Source organism: Ranitomeya variabilis, chromosome 2, assembly GCF_051348905.1.
Source record: "Ranitomeya variabilis isolate aRanVar5 chromosome 2, aRanVar5.hap1, whole genome shotgun sequence".
NCBI classification, from domain to species: domain Eukaryota; kingdom Metazoa; phylum Chordata; class Amphibia; order Anura; family Dendrobatidae; genus Ranitomeya; species Ranitomeya variabilis.
Genome location: NC_135233.1, coordinates 782,809,205 through 782,835,523, shown reverse-complemented (window position 1 = coordinate 782,835,523; position 26,319 = coordinate 782,809,205). Strand labels below are relative to the sequence as shown.

The following is a 26,319-nucleotide window of genomic DNA, read 5'->3' as shown; positions in this document are numbered from 1 at the left end:
CCCCATACTGATGCTCGGTTTGAACTGCAGGAGATTGTCTTGACCATGTCTACATGCCTAAATGCACTGAGTTGCCGCCATGTGATTGGCTGATTAGAAATTAAGTGTTAACAAGAAGTTGGACAGGTGTACCTAATAAAGTGGCCAGTGAGTGTATATATATATATGTCATTGAGACACACACACATATATATATATATACAGTTAGGTCCATATATATTTGGACAGAGACAACATTTTTCTAATTTTGGTTATAGACATTACGACAATGAATTTTAAACAAAACAATTCAGATGCAGTTGAAGTTCAGACTTTCAGCTTTCATTTGAGGTTATCCACATTAAAATTGGATGAAGGGTTTAGGAGTTTCAACTCCTTAACAGGTGCCACCCTGTTTTTAAAGGGACCAAAAGTAATTGGACAATTGACTCCAAGGCTATTTCCTGGACAGGTGTGGGCAATCCCTTCATTATGTAATTCTCAAATAAGCAGATAAAAGGACTGGAGTTGATTTGAGGTGTGGTGCTTGCATTTGGAAGGTTTTGCTGTTAAGTAAACATGCGGTCAAAGGAGCTCTCCATGCAGGTGAAACAAGCCATCCTTAAGCTGTGAAAACAGAAAAAACCCATCCGAGAAATTGCTACATTATTAGAAGTGGCAAAATCTACAGTTTGGTACATCTGAGAAAGAAAGAAAGCACTGGTGAACTCATCAATGCAAAAAGACCTGGGCGCCCACGGAAGACAACAGTGGTGGATGATCGCAGAATAATCTCCATGGTGAAGAGAAACCCCTTCACAACAGCCAACCAAGTGAAGAACAGTCTCCAGGAGGTCGGCGTATCAATATCCAAATCTACCATAAAGAGAAGACTGCATGAAAGTAAATACAGAGGGTTCACTGCACGGTGCAAGCCACTCATAAGCATCAAGAATAAAAAGGCTAGACTGGACTTTGCTAAAAAACATCTAAAAAAGCCAGCACAGTTCTGGAAGAACATTTTTTGGACAGATGAAACCAAGATCAACCTCTACCAGAATGATGGAAAGAGAAAAGTATGGCGAAGGCGTGGTACAGCTCACGGTCCAAAGCATACCACATCATCTGTAAAATACGGCGGAGGCAGTGTAATGACTTGGGCATGCATGGCTGCCAGTGGCACTGGGTCACTAGTGTTTATTGATGATGTGACACAGGACAGAAGCAGCCGAATGAATTTTGAGGTATGTCTTTTAAGGGGTCGCGTTAAACGTCCCCGCTAGCGCAGATCCCCGATCTGCGAGAGCGGGGAACGGACCTCGGGCACGCCACGGACGCTGCAAGCAGCGTCCAAGGCGCGCTACAAAAGAACGGCACATCGCTAGCGCGTGCCGAAAATGACACACGCTAGCAATGCGCTTTAACATTGCTGGCAATGGGAGCGCTAACGGACGCGTTGCACGGCGTTAATTTCACCGTGTAACGCTGTCCATTAGCGCTCACACTAAAACGCAATGGGAACCTAGCCTTAGGATAAAAGCCAAATCAGTATCTCAACTCGCAGACACGGTGTTTCGGGCTGTTGGCCCTCGTCAGTGCGAAGCATGAGAACTGATTTGGCTAGGTGAGAGGCTCTGGACTGGGGTCTAAGGGGTAACGTTTCTCCTTATGGAGAGTGACATACCAGCTGGCTTGTCAAGGTAAGGAGGCTTATTCGCCGTACAATGCTCCTCTGGGAAATTAAATATGCGAATTGCCTCTTCCGAGAAAAAGAGGACTTAACTCTATAGCGCCACCTGCTGGAAGTAGTGATCCTACAAGTCACAATCATGTAGCAGAAATGCTCACTTGCTATGAGAACCGACTGCTGGGCACCGCTCATAGCAATCCAGCAATGACAACCACCACAGCGGTCTGCTGCAGACCCCGGGTTTTCATGCCAACCCATCGGCAACCTGCGGTCATGTGACATGGGCGCCGAATGGCGGCATTAGTGATGTGGTTCCAGCGCGATAACATTAAATGCCGCTTTCAGAGATTGACAGAGGCATTTAACAGGTTAACAGCTGCGGGAGGATCACAATTCAACCCGCGGCTGTTAGAGGCATATGTCAGCTGTTCAAAACTGCTGACAAGTGCCAGGAAAGATGTGGACTCAGTGTCAGAGCTCACATCAAAGGGAGACGCATGACATGGCAGGATATGTACGGCGCATGTCGTGAAAAGGGTTAATATTGCCAGGTCAGTTATACTGTGTAGTGAACATAGTAAATAACCCTCTTTCCCGTCCCCTCAAAAAATGTGTGAAATTGCACTTTTTTTACAATTTCAACTCAGCTGACATTTTTTCCCACTTTCCAGTGCATCACATAACAAAATTAATGTGGTAATTCAGAGGTGCAACTGGTCCCGCAAAAAAACAAGCTCTCATTTAGCTATATTGATGGAAAAATAGAAAAGTTATGGCTCTTGAAAGAAGGGCAGGAAAAATTGGAAAAAAAAGAAAAACAAAAAACAAAATCACCCAGGGGTGAAGGGTTTAAAGAACTATTTAAAGTGCAATAAATCCACCTTTAAGTCACTTTGGAATAGGACTCCAGAAACCTTTCATAAATAAATACCCATCTCCCTCACATACGTATGAAGCGACATTTTTTATTTATTTCTCCTGTACCTTATGCTATTCAACATAGCCTGGACAGATGGGTGTCAATGGTCTGGGCTTGCCGACTCTTCTGTGCCCACAATCGGGGGCCCTCCTGCCTTGATTGACATTGCTACATCATTCTCATCATCCTACATCATTCACATAGTCTGCTGCACCTGCGCAACTCCTGTTCTCTACTGTAGAGAGGCGCGAGAGTTGAACAGACTGGATGGCGTAAGAGACATCAGATCAAGGCAGGAGGGCCAGCGATTGGGGGGAAGGAGGTGGTACCAAGCACAGAGCAGCAGCACTCATCAGACCAGACCTCGTTGATTAGCATATGGCACAGAAGAAATATAAAGGGCAATTTCATAGATATGGGGGGAGCAGTGCATTTACTGACAGGTTGCTGATCAAGATGACTTAAAAGTGACGTATTTATTTTATATAGGGAAAACCTGGTGACGAGTTACCTTTAAAGTAATACATGCTGCTTAGTTATAAATCAGTAGGAAACAATTCACATATTGATTTGCTAAGAAATCATTAGCTAACCTTTTTATTGATCTGAGCGCATCACAGCAATACTGATATTTCAAGTGCAATAATGGCAAGATAATGTTGAATGACAGGACATAATATGGCTGTTACAGTACATCATACAAAATAGATAATTTCCACAGAAATCTTATGTTATGCCCTATATTATAACTGAAGATGCCTTCAACATAGGGGTCAATGAGACTACAGCAAGTAACATGTAGCACTTTTTACTTTTAATAATAGGGGATAGTTGTTTGTGTATTGCCTGTTCAACTAAAATATGCAATATTGTGTATAAAAGGTGCACATGTCATATTTACTACTTTCTGGAAATAAAATGGATCTAAAAAGAAGAAACCGCAATGAATTGAGAACTTTATAGGCTCGCGCTCACAATCTGCAGTTCTACAGACAGCATTTTCCCCGAAAACATTCCTTCTATGGAAAAACACTGCGGGCCCATTCTGATCACTGGAACCACAGTTAGAATGAAACGCAATATAAGGATATTCATGATGACCCCTCAACTTACGTGCTGTCAGAATTGATGTAAGTGCTTACAAGATACAATATGTACAGCTCTGTATTACAAGACTTGGTAATTAATTTGAAAGATGTTCTGAGTAATGGGTCATGTTCTTTGCGATACAGATGTATAGAAATGTGGGCCACCATATCATCCGTTTATGTGGCACAGTAGTACAGTGGTGATGTCCCCTAGAAGAAGTTGTGTGAATAAATGAATGAATGAATTAATTAATTAATTTAAGGTATACAGATAGTATTGTCCCATAGACTGCTATGACTGCATGTTATGACTATCTACAACTAACAGGTTGCGTGAAGCTGAAATATGCTGTGATCGCTTAATCTTGGGTAAAATATGGCGTTTTAGATGTGCTTTTAAAAATACCGATACAGCAAGTAACAAATACCTACAAAAGCACATATACTGCCTTTGGGTTTGACATTGTTGGGTGCCCATAAACCTTAACATTCGGGCCGTCCACACTTTGCACTGAAGTTTGCAGCAGGAACAGGAACCACACTTTACTCTGCACTGACGTTTTGCAGCAGCAGGAACAGGCAATCAACTCTTCAAATAGAAGGCAGATGGTTTATTACCATCTCTGCCTTCCCGATAGATGTATGCACATCGCTGAAAAATGCACTGTGAAAAGGAAGCATTGTCAACACTTCCTCCTCCAACCTCAGTGATCTTCTACCACTGGATATAGGGAGGGAGCAGGAGCTGCTGGGTCCTGTGAGAACCAGTCAGCTCTGCCATGCAAACAGGAGGCTAAATTTCCCCTGTAACTGGGGCTAATATTCTAACCCCAGATAAGAAGAAAATTAGCAATGAACATAATATATTAATATGTTAAAATGACTCTTCTTATGGGGTGACACAATGTAAGAAATAAAAAAAAAGCAAAAAATAAAAAATAAATAAAACAAAAAGAGAGAAAATGCCAGTCCCAATTACTCTCTCTCTCTCTAGCCCTTGTCAAAAGAGAAATATGTCCAATATATATAAAAGTAATTTCTATCAAAAGAATATAATTTAAGAATTTTTTTTAGCAGTCCTTTGTGGTTATAAAAGAAATAAGATTAAAAAAAATGTGAAAAGTAGACACGTATTTCCTTTTTTGTATATTTTCCCTGATATCAGCAAATAAAAATAAATATAAAAATGACATAAAAATTAAGACCTAGGTTTTGAGAAAACAAGAGGCAAAAATTATTTGAACGATAATTTTTTTCGAACTGTTAAAAGTTATGTACGGGAAAAAATAATTAAATGTTTCTTGTGAGGAAGGGGAAAATAGCTTGGTTCTGAACTAGTTAATCTCTTATAAGCCAGCATGATATTGAAAAGAAACATGTGCTAAAATGTTGGTCCAATGTACTTTAGATGAAGATAGAAAGGAGCTGGAGTCAGCATTAATAAGACCAATACTAGCAGATAAGACCTGTTATCTTATGTACATTGTACATTGCTGCCCAGGAAGGATTAAGTAAAAGCCAAGTTTCTCAGTGATTAAAATTGCACTTTCAATAAGAATACAAAGGTCTATTTTTTAACCAAAGTATTTCAATATCAAAACTTGGTGAAGATCTGTTATGACACAAGAATGCACACATTGTGCATTTACGGCACCGATTTTCCTTTGCAGCATGTACATTTTATGTGTAAGGCTAGTTTCACACTAGCGTTAACTGCAATACGTCGCAAATGCGTCGTTTTTGCGAAACGCCGCATCCAGCAAAAGTTTTTGCTGGATACGTTGTTTCGTCATAGAGTAACATTAGCGACACATTTGCGACGCATTTGCGACGCATTTCCAAACGGTGAATGCGTTTGGCGGCGTTTGGGCGTATGGTAGCGGTCCGTCGGGAGAAAAAAACGTTACATGTAACGTTTTTTGCTCCCGACGGTCCGCTTTTTCCGACCGCGCATGCGCAGTCGGAACTCCGCCCCCACCTCCCCGCACTTCCCCGCACATCACAATGGGGCAGCGGATGCGTGGGAAATATGCATCCGCTGCCCCCGTTGTGCGGCGGAGACCACACTAGCGTCGGGAACGTCGGCCCGACGCGCAGCGACGGGTTGTTCCCGACGCTAGTGTGAAAGTAGCCTAAGGCTAAGGGCACACGTTGCAGATTCTGCTGCGGATCCTCAGCAGTTTTCCATGCATTTAAAGTACCATGTAAACGTATGGAAAACGAAATCCGCAGTGCACATGCTTCGGAAATAACCTCGCAGAAACGCTGCATTGTATTTTCTGCAGCTTGTCAATTCTTTGTGCAGATTCCGCAGCGTTTTACACCTGCTCCTCAATAGGAATCTGCAGATGTAAAACCGCAGGTGGAATCCGCACAAAAATGCAGCAAATCCGTGGTAAATCCGCAGGTAAAATGCAGTGCGGTTTACCTGTGGATTTTTCAAAAACTGAGCGGAAACGTCAGCACATTAGCGTTGTCGATCCATTTCTTAAAGTGAACCTGTCACCAGAAATGGCGTTGTTAAACTGCAGATATGCAGTTAATCTATAGGTTAACAGCGTTATGATGCTGAATGCAGGCAGGAAAAAACGATCTTTATTCCGCCAGCATTCGGTATTCAGTTACATCATCAGGGCGGTGCTGGTTCAGTCACCACAGTATACGGAGCGGCCGCTGTAACCGCTCCCCCGGCCCTGACTGCCAGCCAGCCGCAATGTAGAGCTAGTGTCAGTCAGGGCCGGGTGTGTGGTTATAGCGGCCGCTTGGTATACTCTGAGCGGTGACTGATCCAGCGCCGCCCTGGTGCTATAACTGAATACCGAATGCTGGCGGGGAGAATCAATATAATTTTTTCCCCGCTGGATTCGGATGCATGCATCATAACGCTGTTAGCCTGCAGATTAACCCCATATCTTTAGGATAACAGCGTTATTCGCTTTAAACTGGTCTAGTAAAGTGAAAGCTGTGTTGATGTGATTAGTTGGTATGGAAAACACAGACATTTTGTCTTTTTGATAGCTTGGATAAACGAAGCCCAATATAACCTTGCCTTGTAACGTCAGAAACATGCACTGATACAGAACAAGGACAGCAGTGCTCGGCCCTCAGCAGCGCCATATTTTCCTCATGGTCGTAGTTAAGCTCCTTCAGGACAGTCAGTACCAGCTTCACTGTGACATAGGGATGTTGTGCTAGATCTCACACATAAAACAATTCCTATTTGCTTCTTCCTGCCTGCATTTATGTTACAGCACAACGGTGACAAAGAGCATCTGGCATGAATGCACGCACCCTATAGATTGTGCTGAGTAATCAGAAATGGTGATGATCCAACATCTTCCTCACATGCACACGCTCTCCAATACATAACCTTTCCTGTCAGCTGTAATAGCGGGAGGGCGTGCAGCGTGCTCACTGCTGTAGATTCTGGAAGTTCAATGTTTTTTCAGTCTTGCCCAATAAGCTTGTACATTGCAAAGACTCCTACAAGTGAGGTTATATTAGAGAACAAAAAATACAACAACCTAGAGGAGTTGGACCAATGTGTAAGATAATAAAGCCCTGAGGTACTGCACCTCATGCTGCATTTTTTTCTGGTCAGTATGTGATTTGTGTTCTGAGATCTGTAACTTTGTAATTTTCGGTTTGATGAACCAGTTTGAGGGCTTATTTTTAGTGTTTCCATTATGGAGCACATATAATTATTGATGAGCAAATATACTCGTTACTCGAGATTTCTCGAGCAAGCTTGTGTGACCGAGTATTTTTTAGTGCTCGGAGATTTCGTTTTTCTTGCCGCAGCTGAATGATTTACATCTGATATCCAGCATAAGTACATGTGGGGGTTGCCTGGTTGATAGGGAACCCCCACGTGTACTTATGCTGGCTAACAGATGTAAATCATTCAGCTGCGGCAAGAAAAACGAAATCTCCGAGCACTAAAAAATACTCGGTCACACAAGCTTGCTCGAGAAATCTCGAGTAACGAGTATATTCGCTCATCACTACATATAATGCTTTGATTTCTTTTTATTACATTTTTGGGTTATTTTATTTTTTTTACTTTTATATAATTTACATTCACAAGCAGGGTCCCCTTGATCTGGTGAGATGGCTTTCACTTTTTTGATCAAAACAATGTTAATTAAGTACCCTATATTTTCATGCACAGTTGCTATTTATTTAGAGTAGGGAAAAATAGGTGTTTGCCGATTTAGCAATTTTTCCCACCTACAAAGAATGGAAAGGTCTGTAATTTTTATCGTACGCACACTTCAACTGTGAAAGACAGAATCTAAAAATAGAAACCAGAAATTCACCTTGTATAATTTTTAAATAATTAAATTGCATGAAATGAGTATTTGATCACCTACCAAACAGCAAGAATTCTGTCTCTCACCGACCTATTGTATTTCTTTAAGAAGCCCTCCTACTCTGCACTCATTACCTGTATTAATTGCACCTGTTTGAACTTGTTATCTGTATAAGGCTGCCGTCACACTAGTAGTATTTGGTCAGTATTTTACATCAGTATTTGTAAGCCAAAGGCCGGCGTCACACTCAGCGTATGAAAATACGGTCTGTATTTTACGGCCATAATACGCAGAAATGTTCCCAAAATAGTGATCCGTATGTCCTCCGTAGGCAGGGTGTGGCAGCGTATTTTGCGCATGGCATCCTCCGTATGTAATCCGTATGGCATCCGTACTGCGATATTTTCTCGCAGGCTTGCAAAACCGACATCTAATGGATTTATGTGCTCAAATGTTCGTTAAAACATATATACAGTATGTATATGCAGCGCCCCCACTGCCGCAGGGCCGAGGGGTACCCGGTACCGGGCCTCTGAGTCTCTGCTCTGGGGATGTCACGGTGGCTAGACCCGGTCCGTGACCCTGCTGGGAGGGGGGCGTACAGTAATAGATGTGGATGGTGGTAATGGTGCGGTGCAGTAAATAACGAGGACACCAGGTTGCAGTCTCTTTACCTCTTTACTGAAGGCTTCTGGGTCCTCAGTCCGGAATACGGTTAACTGGGCTGCGCACGTCCGGCCGGTCCGATGGCACCTCCAGAGTTCCCTTTGCAGGTGGAAATCTGTGCCTTCCTTCTAGCGCTTGTGTGTTGTGGTCCTCCCCTGCTGTGCTTACGGGATAGTACCCCACAACTGTTGTGTCTGTTTCTCGTGTTCCCTCACAACAACTCGATTCTGATGTTCTCCTGAATCTCGTCCCCCAGATCTTATGGTAGGACGCACCCGTATGACGGGAAGGCTCGGAGCTCTTCCGGGACCCTAGAGTCGCCCCTCTCCACAAGTTGCCCCCTAGGTCTGCGTAGGTGATGTAGGTGAGACAGCCAGCCTATAGCTGTCTGTCCTGCCGTTGGTTTGAAGTAATGCTTAGAACTCTGTACTTCCTCGGCGTTCCGGCCACCAGTTAGTTACGCCTCAGTAGGATGTTTGTTGTGAATTTGGATTCTGGGCTCCCCCGGTGGCTACTGGTGGAATTGAACTTGTGACATCATCTTCCCTGTTCACCTGTTCTGATTAGATCTGGGTGTCGCTATATAACCTGGCTTCTCTGTTAGATGCTTGCCGGTCAACAATGTTATCAGAAGCCTCTCTGTGCTTGTTCCTGCTCCCAGACATCTACTAGATAAGTTGGACATTCGTCCATGTTTTGTTTTTGTATTTTGGTTCCAGTTCACAGCTGCAGTTTCGTTACTGTGTCTGGAAAGCTCTTGTTGATCAGGAATTGCCACTCTGGTATTATGAGTTAATGCCAGAGTCCTAAAGTAATTTCTGGATGTGTTTTGTTAGGGTTTTCTACTGACCATGAAAGTATGCTTTCTGTCTTCTGCTATCTAGAAAGCGGACCTCAAATTTGCTAAAACTATTTTCCTGCTGCGTTTGTTGTTTCATCTCATATCACCGCCAATATATGTGGGGGGCTTCTGTCTCCTTTTTGGGCATTTCTCTAGAGGTGAGTCAGGTCTTATATTTCCCTCTGCTAGCATTATTTAGTTCTCCGGCCGGCGCTGGGCATATAGGGATAAAAAGTAGGACATGCTACCTGGCTACTTCTAGATGATGCGGTAGGTTTAGTTCATGGTCAGTACAGTTACATCTTCCAAGAGCTTGTTCCTATTGAGGCTTATGCTAGTTCTCTGGCCATGGAGATCATGACAGATGTTGCCTCGGTCTGACAGCACGACTCCTACTGGTATTCTCCCTGTTGCGTTGATCTCGTTTCTCACTCAGCACAATAAATCTCGCTTCTTGTCCTTTCTTAGGGCACCGCCACTATGAAGTGCAGGCGTGGTCCCGTAGCTTTCTCTCTGATTGCCAGGCCTCTGTCAGGATCCCACCCCTGACAGGGACCCTACCGAATCTTCCCCTGCAACACCCTCTGCCACAAGGTGTTGCCTGGTTCCAACCCAGTCAGCGTTCTTTCTAACTTCCTGCCTAACCCCCAGTTTTACCAGACTGTGAGGAGTGGCCTAATGAATAGCACCCTTAGCTCCCCCTGGAGGCCAGACTGTGAAATGTATTGGTGTCTGTGATACCTGGTCAGATGAACTCCTTCAGTGCCATCAGACGTACCATAGCCCCCCTTAGCGGCGGAGCCACAGTACTGCAATGACCAGGACTCTGGGGCACTGCACTCCCCCCCGGTTTAATCCAGTACTCCTGGACTGGGAAGAAAACAACAATACATGTCAGCAAAAAGACATACAATTTTTGAAAATGCAAGTACAAGTAAACTTTTTAACAGAGCTTCCCTTTATGGGAGGTGAGGACACTTGAACGTTACAAACATGGTTAAATACTTTTAAATAACTTTACTATAAATAACTTTTCTTACCCAACCGGGTATTCTACTAAGTGCAACATTTTTGAACAATAATCCAACTTTGCCTTTAAGGACGTACTCGCTAAATCCACTAAAGACCTTCTTATATCACATATAAGGCTAATTAACTTTTATGCATTCTCCTTCTTTAAATCTGCAGGACCGCCTGTCCTAACTGCTCCAGACCTACTGCCTCTCCTTTCTGTTACAGGACCGCTCCTTTCCGCCCGAGCCTACTGTCCTTCCACTACTATACACAGTATAGAACATATCATTTTTCTTTCAGTTCAAAATCACTGAGCCATCTCTATATGGCTCCTAGGAGGACTCACTACTAACCCCTACGGGTTCACTTCCTGTCCTCACTCTTCTATTAACATTATTGAACATTTCTTACAATCAACTGGTTGGTTACATTTAACTTTCACATATCAACATCATCAATACTTTCTTTTCAAGACATTATTGCCATTCAACCATCTTAAGGCAACACTGTTCATAAGTGAAGGATGTGAGCATCCCCTTTAAGAGGGGACCAAGTCTCTATGAGGTAATGCAACTTCTCAAGCTGCAAGTCCGTATGCAGCAAGGACTCCAGTGCAGGTTCCAAGAACCGTATCTTCGCAAAGAGTCCGTCTTTTATATAAAACCAGTAGAGAGCACCTTTAAGAAGGTGCAAACTATATACAAGGAGTTTGTATCATGCATTGTTCATGATTCAGCAGTTCTTGATAACTTGTGCAAAATGTAGAAAACAAACAAAAACAATAGGGATCCCGGGTCAACAAAGGGATCCCTTTAAGAGTTACCCTGATCGGGTTGTAGCAGCAAGAAGACAAACAGTTAACTATTTACATATCCATGGCATCGAGGTTTACTCTCGCTCTGGCGGCCGTAGCTCTGCATAGACCTCGCTCGGCAAGGTGATCGGCGAGATCGGGGCCTTTAAGAAGTGCTCCATACCCGTGGCCCGATCCCAGGGTGTAATGCGCCGGAGTCTATAGGTCCCAGGGAGAGGGGGTGCCGCGACGGGGCCTATCAGCAGGTCCTCTGCTGGCGGGGCAGGGTCGTTCTTCATAACTGCTTCAGATGCAGTCCCTCCGGTGTCGGTCTGCTCTGCCTCCGCTGGGGTCTGGAACGTTGGTTGCGGGGCCTTGTGCTGCGACGTTGTCATCTCTGCTCGCAGCATCTCGCTTTCCGGCAGGGCCTGGCTTTCTGGCTTTGGAGCGCTGTAACTTCCTTCTTGCTCCGGACCAGACGAGGCTGCCGACAGACGTCTGGCGAGGCTCCCGATGATGGTCTCCTTCCACCCGGCCTCAGTGCTCAGCTGCGTCTGCAGGAGTTGGTGGATCAGCTCATCCGCTCCGGTCTGCAGGAGGTCAGCGTCAACTGTGGAGGTCTGGCTGCGGTGCCTCTCCAGGTAGCTGGGGGAGTCCTCGGCTCTGACCCCACGCTCCGGCTCCGGGCGGCTGGCCATGGCGTCCTCCATGTCACTAACTTCTTCTTCCTCATCCTTTTCCCGCTCTCTCCTTCGTGGGCGGTTTCTTTTTCTTTGTCTCCGCCCACCATTGAGGATTAGGAGGCGGATCTCGGCTGCTGACGGACACGTCCTCACGGTGCAGAAATACTTAGACTGGGCGGCCATTGTCTTTCGCGCTCTTCAGCTTGTTTACACCCACTTCCACGCCCTTCTTCTCCTGCGCTCTCCTTAGCGCTGTAATGGCGGCGGTTTTGGCGGGAACTTTTGGCGGCAAGTGGCAATCCACAGTCTTTGCAATAAGTCACAGTCCAAGCACAATAAATCACAGTTCCAAGGCACACATGACCTGATTCTTCAGGCTTAAGTAGATCCTGTTCGTGACGCCAAGTTTCTGCAGCGCCCCCACTGCCGCAGGGCCGAGGGGTACCCGGTACCGGGCCTCTGAGTCTCTGCTCTGGGGATGTCACGGTGGCTAGACCCGGTCCGTGACCCTGCTGGGAGGGGGGCGTACAGTAATAGATGTGGATGGTGGTAATGGTGCGGTGCAGTAAATAACGAGGACACCAGGTTGCAGTCTCTTTACCTCTTTACTGAAGGCTTCTGGGTCCTCAGTCCGGAATACGGTTAACCGGGCTGCGCAAGTCCGGCCGGTCCGATGGCACCTCCAGAGTTCCCTTTGCAGGTGGAAATCTGTGCCTTCCTTCTAGCGCTTGTGTGTTGTGGTCCTCCCCTGCTGTGCTTACGGGATAGTACCCCACAACTGTTGTGTCTGTTTCTCGTGTTCCCTCACAACAACTCGATTCTGATGTTCTCCTGAATCTCATCCCCCAGATCTTATGGTAGGACGCACCCGTATGACGGGAAGGCTCGGAGCTCTTCCGGGACCCTAGAGTTGCCCCTCTCCACAAGTTGCCCCCTATGTCTGCGTAGGTGATGTAGGATAGACAGCCAGCCTATAGCTCTCTGTCCTGCCGTTGGTTTGAAGTAATGCTTAGAACTCTGTACTTCCTCGGCATTCCGGCCACCGGTTAGTTACGCCTCAGTAGGATGTTGCCTCGGTCTTACAGCACGACTCCTACTGGTATTCTCCCTGTTGCGTTGATCTCGTTTCTCACTCAGCACAATAAATCTCGCTTCTTGTCCTTTCTTAGGGCACCGCCGCTATGAAGTGCAGGCGCGGTCCCGTAGCTTTCTCTCTGATTGCCAGGCCTCTGTCAGGATCCCACCCCTGACAGGGACCCTACCGAATCTTCCCCTGCAACACCCTCTGCCACAAGGTGTTGCCTGGTTCCAACCCAGTCAGCGTTCTTTCTAACTTCCTGCCTAACCCCCAGTTTTACCAGACTGTGAGGAGTGGCCTAATGAATAGCACCCTTAGCTCCCCCTGGAGGCCAGACTGTGAAATGTATTGGTGTCTGTGATACCTGGTCAGGTGAACTCCTTCAGTGCCATCAGACGTACCATAGCCCCCCTTAGCGGCGGAGCCACAGTACTGCAACGACCAGAACTCTGGGGCGCTGCATATATATACAGTGTCTACAAGTAGTATTCAACCCCCTGCAGATTTAGCAGGTTTACACATTTGGAATTAACTTGGCATTGTGACATTTGGACTGTAGATCAGCCTGGAAGTGTGAAATGCACTGCAGCAAAAAAGAATGTTATTTCTTTGTTTATTTTTTTTTTTAAATTGTGAAAAGTTTTTTCAGAGGGTCATTTATTATTCAACCCCTCAACCCCCCAGAATTCTGTTTGGTTCCCCTAAAGTATTAAGAAGTAGTTAAGGCACAAAGAACAATGAGCTTCACATGTTTGGATTAATTATCTTTTTCCAGCCTTTTCTGACTATTTAACACCCTCCCCAAACTTGTGAACAGCACTCATACATGGTCAACATGGGAAAGACAAAGGAGCATTCCAAGGCCATCAGAGACAAGATCGTGGAGGGTCATAAGGCTGGCAAGGGGTCCAAAACCCTTTCTAAGGAGTTGGGCATACCTGTCTCCACTGTTGGGAGCATCATCCGGAAGTGGAAGGCTTATGGAACTACTGTTAGCCTTCCATGGCCTGGACAGCCTTTGAAAGTTTCCTCCCGTGCCAAGGCCAGGCTTGTCCGAAGAGTCAAGGCTAACCCAAGGACAACAAGGAAGGAGCTCCGGGAAGATCTCATGGCAGTGGGGACATTGGTTTCAGTCAATACCATAAGTAACGTACTCCACCGCAATGGTCTCCGTTCCAGACGAGCCCGTAAGGTACCTTTACTTTCAAAGCGTCATGTCAAGGCTCGTCTACAGTTTGCTCATGATCACTTGGAGGACTCTGAGACTGACTGGTTCAAGGTTCTCTGGTCTGATGAGACCAAGATCGAGATCTTTGGTGCCAACCACACACGTGACGTTTGGAGACTGGATGGCACTGCATACGACCCCAAGAATACCATCCCTACAGTCAAGCATGGTGGTGGCAGCATCATGCTGTGGGGCTGTTTCTCAGCCAAGGGGCCTGGCCATCTGGTCCGCATCCATGGGAAGATGGATAGCACGGCCTACCTGGAGATTTTGGCCAAGAACCTCCGCTCCTCCATCAAGGATCTTAAGATGGGTCGTCATTTCATCTTCCAACAAGACAACAACCCAAAGCACACAGCCAAGAAAACCAAGGCCTGGTTCTTGAGGCAAAAAATCAAGGTGTTGCAGTGGCCTAGTCTGTCTCCTGACCTTAACCCAATTGAAAACTTGTGGAAGGAGCTCAAGATTAAAGTCCACATGAGACCCCCAAAGAACCTAGATAACTTGGAGAAGATCTGCATGGAGGAGTGGGCCAAGGTAACTCCAGAGACCTGTGCCGGCCAGATCAGGTCTTATAAAAGACGATTATTAGCTGTAATTGCAAACAAAGGTTATTCCACAAAATATTAAACCTAGGGGTTGAATAATAATTGACCCACACTTTTATGTTTAAAATTTATAAAAATTTAACTGAGCAACAAAACTTTTTGGTTTGTAAGATTTATGCATCTGTTAATAAATCCTGCTCTTGTTTGAAGTTTGAAGGCTCTAACTTATTTGCATCTTATTAAACCTGCTAAATCTGCAGGGGGTTGAATACTACTTTTAGGCACTGTATATATATATATATATATATGTCATTGAGACACATATATATATATATATTTTGTATTTATATTTAATTCAGCGCGAGATATGTGAAAAGCCGGTAATTCAATTGCCGGCTTTTCATTTCTCTTTCCCAAACCCGACAGGATATGAGACATGGTTTACATACAGTAAACCATCTCAAAAAATTGGCGTGGGCTCCCGCGCAATTTTCTCCGCTAGAGTGGTAAAGCCAGTGACTGAGGGCAGATATAAAATGAAATAAAGACACAGGAGCCTGGTAAAAGTTCCCACGCTCGAGTTCATATGAGGACATCCAGCAGTGCTTTAGCACAGCTCCTGGCTGTAAAATGATTTAACCCCTTCAGATGGATTTACTTCATGGGACTTGACCTGAGCGTCGGAAGGTATGAGATATTGTTGAGTTTTTATTATTCCTTTGTTACAGAACGAGGGTCTTCAGGTGGATTACCAGTATAATAAAATATTACAACAACCTGTGTCTTTATTTCATTAAAATACTTGTAAATAATGTGTGTGTGTTTTATTAACCATTTCGTACTATTGGATTAATAATGGATAGGTGTCATAATTGACGCCTCTCCATTATTAATCTGGCTTAATGTCACCTTACAATAGCAAGGTGACATTAACCCTTCATTACCCCATATCCCACCGCTACACGGGAATGGGAAGAGAGAGGCCAAGTGCCAGAATAGGCGCATCTTCCAGATGTGCCTTTTCTGGGGTGGCTGGGGGCAGATATTTTTAGCCAGGGGGGGCAATAACCATGGACCCTCTCTAGGCTATTAATATCTGCCCTCAGTCACTGGCTTTACCACTCTGGCGGAGAAAATTGCGCGGGAGCCCACGCCAATTTTTTCTGCCATTTAACCCCTTATTTTCCAAACTAGAGTGCCCACATTTTGCACATACACACTACTAACATTAGTAGTGTGGAATATGCAAAAAAAAGGAATATGAGATGGTTTACTGTATGTAAACCATGTCTCATATCATGTCGGGTTTGGGAAGGAGAAATGAAAAGTCGGCAATTGAATTACCGGCTTTTCTATAGAACACTGCTGCGTATTTCTCGCAAGTCACACTGCTGGTCCGTGTGTAATCCGTATTTTTCTCGCCCCCATAGACTTTCATTGGCGATTTTTTTGCGCAATACGGTGACAAACGCAGCATGCTGCGATTTTGTACGGCCGTACAAGACGGATCAGTAAAATACGGCAGACAGGAGCTGGGACATAGGGAATCATTGGGCCGTGTGTTATGCGTATTTTACAGGTGTATTTTCTGTATTGTGTATTTAACATACTAGGCCATCATGGATTAAAATCCAACAGGGCACGTAAGGTCTCCCTGCTCACGCCAGTACATGTCCAAGCCAATTTGAAGTTTGCCAATGACCTTCTGGATGATCCAGTAGAGGCATGGGAGTAGGTCATGTGGTCAGATGAGACCAAAGTAGAACTTTTTGGTATCAATTCCACTTGCCATGTTTGGACGAAGACGAAGGAATAGCACAACCTCAAGAACAACCAAGTCCCAACCGTGAAGCATTGTGGGGGAAACATCATACTTTGGAAGTGATTTTCTGTAAAGGGGACAGGATGACTGTACCATATTGAAAGGAGGATGGATGGGGTCATGTATCGCAAGATATTGGCCAACAGCCTCCTTCCCTCAGCAAGAGCATTGAAGATGGTTCGTGATTGGGCCTTCCAGTGTGACAATGACCCGAAACACACAGCCAGGGAAACTGTATTTCAAGATCCTGGAGTGGCCTAGCCATAACTTCAGACCTGAACCCTTTAGAAAAGCTTTGGAGGGGGACCTGAGAAGTAAGCATGATGTGTCTTTTATCTACATGGTACTTCTTCAAAAAAGAGAGCTTGAACTTCACAACTTAAAACCTTAGTCTGCTTTGAAATCTTCGCCTGCTCAGCCTTGCCATGGTGTATGACCTGTGACATGATACAGTCCTCCACAATCTCATTTTTGTGGCAGAGCTTGGCTGTTTCTCCCCCAGTTTTTAGCCTCCTCACAGTTGTTTCTGTTTCAATTACAGGCAGTATTTCAACCTACATATGAAAATGGTGACCATTATCATCTGTTTGGTATACTTGGTTACCCAATACTGCTACAAAATCCCCGACTTTATGCAAGTCTACCTAAAAGAATTGTTTATGTTTTGAAGGTAAAGAGAAGTCACACCAAATATTTATATGATTTAGATTTCTCAATTGTTTATTCATTTTGCACTTGACCCTTCTATTTTTGAAAGCATTCTTTATTTGCAAAATTATTCCACAGCGCCCTAAAACTTTCACACAGTACTGTATATAGGCTACATGCACATAGAACATGACAGCAGTCATGCTGATGCTTTCCTTCATCCTGGTTTTAAATTTGTAGCCCTATACCCGAATCTATATAAACTGGCAGTGAGAGTTGTTGGCTCTGGACCAAGCACACATGCACATGATTCTCCAGCTCCACCCTAGCTACAACCCAGCCTCACAAAACCAGTATGACAGCAGAACCTTGTGCACAAAGCCTAGAGTACATCTGAGACATCTCATAATTATTTGTATTTTTCTTAGAATTTAATCACGATTTCTTTATGTACATCTTAAGTTTGGAAGTCGTATATTCTTCGAGGGATAGGGGATAACTTCCTGATCACTCTGGTTCCAACTTATGGAACCCCCACCAATCCGGAGAACAGTGGCTTAAGAGTCCCCATGGGAATGGACCGATAGCCAATTATGTGCACTGCAGCTCCATTCATATATCATGGGAGTGCCGAAAACCAGCCTAACACTGCTCTTGACTATCTCCAGTGGCCCCATTAAGAATGAATTAATCAAAGGGGTGCATGATATACCACTGCTCCATTCAAATGATTCTCCCCGCCCCATCCTCAGGATCATTGGGGTCCAAGTGGTCAGAAACCAGTGACCACAGATAGGGGATAACTTCCAAACTTGAGAATCCAGAAATATTTACTGATGTAAAGTCCAGCTTTTTGGGGGGAGTTGGATTATTTGGCTCCTCTCACCAAAAAGAGCCGACTCTTTTGCATCCCAAATGGATCCCTATTATATACAGTTGGGTCCAGAAATATTTCGACACTGACACAAGTTTGAGAATTTTAGCTGTTTACCAAAAACATATTTAAGATACAGTTACCATATATACTCGAGTATAAGCCGACCCGAGTATAAGCCGACCCCCCTAATTTTGCCACAAAAAACTGGGAAAACTTATTGACTCGAGTATAAGCCTAGGGTGGAAAATGCAGCAGCTACCGGTGAATTTCAAAAATAAAAATAGATGCTCCATACCATTCATTATTGCCCCATAGATGCTCCATATAAAGCTGTTCCATATATAATGCTCCATACCATTGATTATTGCCCCATATATTATCCATATATAGCTGTGCCATATAGAATGCTCTGCACCGTTCATTATGGCCCCATAGATGCTCCATATAAAGCTGTGCCCCATATACAATGCTCTGCACCGTTCATTATGGCCCCATAGATGCTCCATATAAAGCTGTGCCATATATAATGCTCTGCACCGTTCAGTATGGCCCCATAGATGCTCCTTATAAAGCTGTGCCCCATATACAATGCTCTGCACTGTTCATTATGGCCCCATAGATTCTCCATATATAGCTGTGCCATATATAATGCTCTGCACCGTTCAGTATGGCCCCATAGATGCTCCTTATAAAGCTGTGCCCCATATACAATGCTCTGCACCGTTCATTATGGCCCTATAGATGCTCCATATAAAGCTGTGCCATATATGCTCTGCACCGTTCAGTTTAGCCCCATAGATGCTCATTATAAAGCTGTGCCATATATGCTCTGCAGCGTTCAGTTTGGCCCCATAGATGCTCATTATAAAGCTGTGCCCTATATGCTCTGCAGCGTTCAGTTTGGCCCCATAGATGCTCATTATAAATCTGTGCCATATATGCTCTGCACCATTCAGTTTGGCCCCATAGATGCTCATTATAAAGCTGTGCCATATATGCTCTGCAGCGTTCAGTTTGGCCCCATAGATGCTCATTATAAAGCTGCCCCATATGGAATGCTCTGCACCGTTCAGTTTGGCCCCATAGATGCTCCTTATATAGCTGTTCCCTATATGCTCTGCACCGTTCAGTTTGGCCCCATAGATGCTCATTATATAGCTGTGCCATATATGCTCTGCACCGTTCAGTTTGGCCCCATAGATGCTCATTATAAAGCTGTGCCATATATGCTCTGCACCGTTCAATTTGGCCCCATAGATGCTCCTTATATAGCTGTTCCCTATATGCTCTGCACCGTTCAGTTTGGCCCCATAGATGCTCATTATATAGCTGTGCCATATATGCTCTGCAGCGTTCAGTTTGGCCCCATAGATGCTCCATATAAAGCTGTGCCCCATATACAATGCTCTGCACCGTTCATTATGGCCCTATAGATGCTCCATATAAAGCTGTGCCATATATGCTCTGCACCGTTCAGTTTGGCCCCATAGATGCTCATTATAAAGCTGTGCCATATATGCTCTGCAGCGTTCAGTTTGGCCCCATAGATGCTCCATATAAAGCTGTGCCCCATATACAATGCTCTGCACCGTTCATTATGGCCCTATAGATGCTCCATATAAAGCTGTGCCATATATGCTCTGCACCGTTCAGTTTAGCCCAATAGATGCTCCTCATAAAGCTGTGCCATATATGCTCTGCACCGTTCATTATGGCCCTATAGATGCTCCATATAAAGCTGTGCCATATATGCTCTGCACTGTTCAGTTTAGCCCAATAGATGCTCATTATAAAGCTGTGCCATATATGCTCTGCAGCATTCAGTTTGGCCCCATAGATGCTCATTATAAAGCTGTGCCCTATATGCTCTGCAGCGTACAGTTTGGCCCCACAGATGCTCATTATAAAGCTGTGCCATATATGCTCTGCAGCGTTCAGTTTGGCCCCATAGATGCTCATTATAAAGCTGCCCCATATGGAATGCTCTGCACCGTCCAGTTTGGCCCCATAGATGCTCATTATAAAGCTGTGCCCTATATGCTCTGCAGCGTTCAGTTTGGCCCCATAGATGCTCATTATAAAGCTGCCCCATATGGAATGCTCTGCACCGTCCAGTTTGGCCCCATAGATGCTCATTATAAAGCTGTGCCCTATATGCTCTGCAGCGTTCAGTTTGGCCCCATAGATGCTCATTATAAAGCTGTGCCATATATGCTCTGCAGCGTTCAGTTTGGCCCCATAGATGCTCATTATAAAGCTGCCCCATATGGAATGCTCTGCACCGTTCAGTTTGGCCCCATAGATGCTCCACATAAATCTGTGCCATATATAACGCTGGTGCTGCTGCGGCAATAAAAAAAACAAAACACATACTCACCTCTCTTGCTTGCAGCTCCCCAGCGTCCGGTCCCGGCGTCTCTCCGCACTGACTGATCAGGCAGAGGGCGCCGCGCACACTATATGCGTCATCGCGCCCTCTGACCTGCACAGTCAGAGCGGAGAGATGCTGGGAAGACAGAGCGGCGCCCGGCGTGTGGAACGAGGACAGGTAAATATGCGATACTTACCTGCTCCCGGCATCCCGCTCCTTCCCCCGGACAGCTGGTCTCCGGGTGCCGCAGCCTCTTCCTCTATCAGCGGTCACCGGCACCGCTGATTAGAGAAATGAATATTAATTTCTCTAATGAGCGGTCCCACGTGACCGCTGTACAGGGGAAGAGCTGCGGCACCCGAAGACAGTGTGACGGGCAGGGGGAGCGTCAGGATCGCCGGGACTAGGTAAGTATGCCTCAGCGCCCTCTCCCCCTCACCCGCCGACCCTGCCACAGACCGTGACTCGAGTATAAGCCGAGAGGGGCACTTTCAGCCCAAAAATTTGGGCTGAAAATCTCGGCTTATACTCGAGTATATACGGTATATAATCAATATGGGCTTAAAGTGCAGACTCTCATCTTTATATTTAAAGGTATTCACATCCTAATTAGAGTCACATTTTTGGAATTACAGCTCTTTAATATGTAGCTGCCTCTTTTTCAAGTGGCCAAACATACTTGGACAATTATCTCTAAAGCTTTTTAGTGGATTGCATGAGCATTTCCCTCATTAATTAATCCATCATTAATTAAGCAGGAAAAAGGTCTGTAGCTGATTCTAGGTTAGGCAAGGTGCAAACCATTAATCACCCTTAAAAATAGAAAGGCCAGATTAGACTTTGCAAAAAACACATCTGAAGAAGCCACCCAATTCTGGAAAAGCATTATTTGGACAGATGACACTAAGATCAATATGTATTAGAATGATGGGAAGAACAAAGTATGGGGGAGGCTTGGATCGGCTCATGATCCAAAGCACACTACATCCTCTTTAAAACATGGTGAAGGCAGTGTGATGGCTTGGGCATTCATTGCTTCCTATGGCACTGGATCACTAGTGTTTATTGATGATGTGACTGAAGACAGAAGCAGCTGGAAGAATTCTGAAGTGTACAGGGATGTATGTTCTGCTTGGATTCAACCAAATGCAGCAAGGTTGATTGGACAGCACAGTACAGATGGACAATGATCCAAAATATACAGTGAAAGCAGCGCAGGAGTTTAAGGCAAGGAAGTGGATTATTCTGCAATGGATGAATCAATCACCAGGTCTCAACCCCATCAAGCAGCATTTCACATGCTTAAGACAAAAAGTCAGATAGTCCCACAAACAAGCAACACCTGAAGTAATCTGCAGTAATAGACTGGCAAAGCATCACAAAGGGGGAAGCCCAGCATTTGGTGACGTGCATGACTTCCAGACTTTAAGCTGTCATTACTTTCAAAGAGTTCTCTACAAAGTATTAAAAATGAATATTTTATTTATGGTAAAGTTAATTTGTCTTCTACAGGAGGCTTTGTAGAAGAATTGCTGCAATTCCTAAACATTTCACAGGTTATTTTTGTTCAACTCCATTAATTAAACCAGATTGTCTAAACTTCAATTGCACCTCAGTTGTTTCATTTTAAATAAAAATAGGGACATTCACAGTCCAAATCACAAAGATTTGGTCACTGTCCAAATATTTATGGACCTAAGTGTATGTATTCAAAATAAGGTGAACATACACTCACTGGCCACTTTATTAGGTACACCTGTCCAACTTCTTGTTAACACTTAATTTCTAATCAGCCAATCACATGGCGGCAACTCAGTGCATTTAGGCATGTAGACATGGTCAAGACAATCTCCTGCAGTTCAAACCGAGCATCAGTATGGGGAAGAAAGGTGATTTGAGTGCCTTTGAATGTGGCATGGTTGTTGGTGCCAGAAGGGCTGGTCTGAGTATTTCAGAAACTGCTGATCTACTGGGATTTTCACGTACAACCATCTCTAGGGTTTACAGAGAATGGTCCGAAAAAGAAAAAAAATCCAGTGAGCGGCAGTTCTGTGGGCGGAAATGCATTGTTGATGCCAGAGGTCAGAGGAGAATGGGCAGACTGGTTCGAGCTGATAGAAAGGCAACAGTGACTCAAATCGCCACCCGTTACAACCAAGGTAGGCCTAAGAGCATCTCTGAATGCACAGTGCGTCGAACTTTGAGGCAGATGGGCTACAGCAGCAGAAGACCACACCGGGTACCACTCCTTTCAGCTAAGAACAGGAAACTGAGGCTACAATTTGTACAAGCTCATCGAAATTGGACAGTAGAAGATTGGAAAAACGTTGCTTGGTCTGATGAGTCTCGATTTCTGCTGCGACATTCGGATGGTAGGGTCAGAATTTGGCGTAAACAACATGAAAGCATGGATCCATCCTGCCTTGTATGGAGCATCTTTGGGATGTGCAGCCGACAAATCTGCGGCAACTGTGTGATGCCATCATGTCAATATGGACCAAAATCTCTGAGGAATGCTTCCAGCACCTTGTTGAATCTATGCCACGAAGAATTGAGGCAGTTCTGAAGGCAAAAGGGGGTCCAACCCGTTACTAGCATGGTGTACCTAATAAAGTGGCCGGTGAGTGTATATTTGGAGTAAAATCATAGCAGTGCAATGCAATCGAAAACCCTATATTTTGGGTGAGCAGGCGCTCACTAGGATGCCAGGCCCCATCATTCACATAAGGGAGCTAGCACTTTGTGCCAAATCGGTTGAGAATGACCCATCACTAGAAGCAAAAGAGGAGGAGATACAAGACTACTGAAATCTTTTTAGGATTCAACTGTCACTTAAAGGAGTTGTGTGACTGCAGACTTATAACCGACTATATGCCGGTTTCTGACCCTGGGCCAGAGGGTATGTATGAGTTATATATACTCTTAGGAAGTGGGCACAACCTTGCCTCCTACAAGTGTATGAAGAGCGAGGCAGTGCCCACTGGCCGGGAGTATGTATAACGTATACATACCCTCTGGTCCCACGTCAGAAACTGGCAAATCTCCGCAATGCACAATGCATGCGCTGGGGGGATTCATAAGTCTGCAGTCACACAGAGTGACTGCAGACTTATCGGTTTGGACTGGACAACCCCTTTTACTCTAGCCCAAGAACTTATGCACACAAACATACTTATAGACCATTTATAAAAGTCTATAGGACCATACCATATTGATTACCTCTGATTTCATGAAAACATGAAGTGTCTAAAGTTCTCGATAACGATGCCGCATGGAATCCTCCATACATCCCTGGAGCTTGCAGCTTTATATTGTGCATGAGGCCTAGCATAACAAAACTGGAGCATCTCACATCACACAAGACAAGCACGTGATTACCCATCTTGAACGGCTCACTTTTGCAGGTAGACAGATGCAATGAACATTCATACTACCTGACTGTTGTACAGAACAGACATGATGAATGACTCATAAGCAATATTCTGCATGGCATTATACTAGCAAAAACTTGTACTTTCCGCAGTGATACTGATAAATGACTCTGACATTTAGACAATATTCTGCATGGCATTATACTAGCAAAAACTTGTATATTCTGCAGCGATTCTGATGAATGACTCTGACATTTAGACAATATTCTGCATGGTAGTATACTAGCAAAAACTTGTATATTCTGTAGTGAACCTAGAATACCTACAATGTTACCCCTTAAGCTGTGTGCAATGAAAAGTGCTAAATCAACATTTTAATGAGGTTAACAGGCCAAATAGCAGCAGTCTGCAGGGGTTGCAATTTTTAGAGATCACAGATTTGTACATATAGTTTTGTGGTCCTACTACCTTGTTGAGATGTGGGTCACGAGTTATGTCATAGCCCCTCTTCCTGGTATACTGAAAAGTCTTCTTGGCATCCTGGTCTTCCACTTGTTGTTCTTGTTTCACCACCTGAGAAGACATGGCTGGTGCAAGTGCAGTAAGCAGCAGGCCGAGCTAGTGACTGTGCTGGTGTAGTGGCAGATCAGCTGGTCCTGCTGTAGCTGTGTAGTGTGTATGTACTGCTAGGTGTGATTGTGTAGTAGCAGTTGTGGGGCAGAGCTGAGGATCAGCTGACAGGTCCAGTGAGCACCAGGGGATAGGAGAAGTGCTGAGTCACTGGCAGACAGATAGCAGCAGCCTTCGCCTCTGCCTCAAGTCTCCTCTTGCTCTTATTTCATTTCATGCTGATTTCTCACAGTGCTCTGGATATTTCGCAATGTAATCACATCTTGATCATGGCTGTTGGCTGCATTGGACTGAAATACACTGAATTGTCACACTTCATAGACCGCTCTTTCTCCTGTAATGAATCACTTTGCTGTGCTCGGAGTACAGAACAGCCCTTGCTCCAAATTCCATAGGGGCACAACACATAGTTTACCTAGTAAATCATTGTACCAATAAGTCAGTGTGTTGCTAGCTGCTCAGCATCAACTTATGTTTCTAGATCCAGTGGTTAGGTGAGATGCTTCACTGCTGCTCGACAAGCATTTTTCAAACAATAATTGAAATTGGATTTGGTTTGTAAGATGACGAGGCCTTTGGGCCGATCTGGAGCCATGAAGACTTATGGATGAACGATCTGTAGGAAGATCGACCCTTGTGCAAGCCTAGCTAGGTCCTCCAGGGTCTTCTCTGCTATTATCTTGCTAGTATCAAGCTTATGAGCCTGTATTCACACACAGCAGTTGCACTGTGGTTATGGAGCGGCCAATGCCTGCTGCAGCCCTGTACTAATTAGAATACTCCACGGCTGATTTACTAAAATTGACTTTTAGAGCTCATTCAGACCTCAGTTTTTATTGTATGAAGGCTATCCACGTTTCTCAAAGATAGCAGTCATATCTATTATCTATGTGGTAGTTCACTGATATTTTTAATATAATAGATCTATTTTTAGCACAAATTAAATTATTGCGAAGAAAAAGTTCCAGTTGCTTGATATTATCTGGTAAAAGGATTGGCGATTAATGACCACCGATTGACCACATGTGGAGCACCCAGCCAGGACTCTGGGGGTACTTGGGCCGGGTCCGGTGGTCGTTAAAGGGGTGGTCACGGCAGCAGCGACTCGGTCCGTGGCCCTAGGTGTCCAAATTAAAGGAAAGGTCTTTAAAGGGGTTTTTAGGAATAAGAATGTTCGTGACGCCACCTGTGGTATTCAGTCAGGGACAACCGACGCTGCTTAAGGGGGTCCACTGGGGTGATGTTATGACAGCAGGGATGGTACGGCTTTCCACAGGTGAAGCTGGGTCCCCAGGGCTCCCGGTGTAGTAGATAAAGATGGTGTAGTAAGAAACAGAGGACACATGGTTGCAGTCTTTTTACCTCTTTACTGGTGTAAGGCAGCCAAAGTCAAGGGTACCAGATCACAGGTACTGGTATGGTACGGCCGGCTTGAAAGCGATTTAGAAATTCCCCTAGCCAGGTGGGGTTGGAAGCCTTCCTCTCAGCGCTGTGTAGGACACTACCCGCATGACAGGTAACTCGAGCCTTTTTACAGGTTCTCTCAGGATGACTCCGGGCTCTATCTGTTACTGTGCCTTTGGGTGTTAATGATGGACAGGCGACCTGCAATCTCCTGTCCGCTGTTTTCTGCCGTGGGGCATAGAGTTACACCCACAACCTCGGTCTTCCGGCTACCGGAATTCTGCGCTTCAGCGTGGAGGAAACTCAGTCACAGCTTCACTCCAGCTTTACTTCTCCTGCCCTTCTCTTCCCCTTTC

General features: G+C 44.9%; 1 protein-coding gene across 1 annotated transcript in view; it reads right to left on the bottom strand.

The window, feature by feature from the left end:
- The window catches only part of ME1 (malic enzyme 1), a 444,597-nt gene extending 419,756 nt beyond the window's left edge, over positions 1 to 24,841 (bottom strand). The window contains exon 1 of the mRNA XM_077289802.1: positions 24,398 to 24,841. Coding sequence (XP_077145917.1) covers positions 24,398 to 24,514 — 117 coding nt within the window. The 5' untranslated portion in view covers positions 24,515 to 24,841. The remainder of the gene's footprint in view (positions 1 to 24,397) is intronic.
- Between the last annotated feature and the right edge of the window lie 1,478 nt (positions 24,842 to 26,319).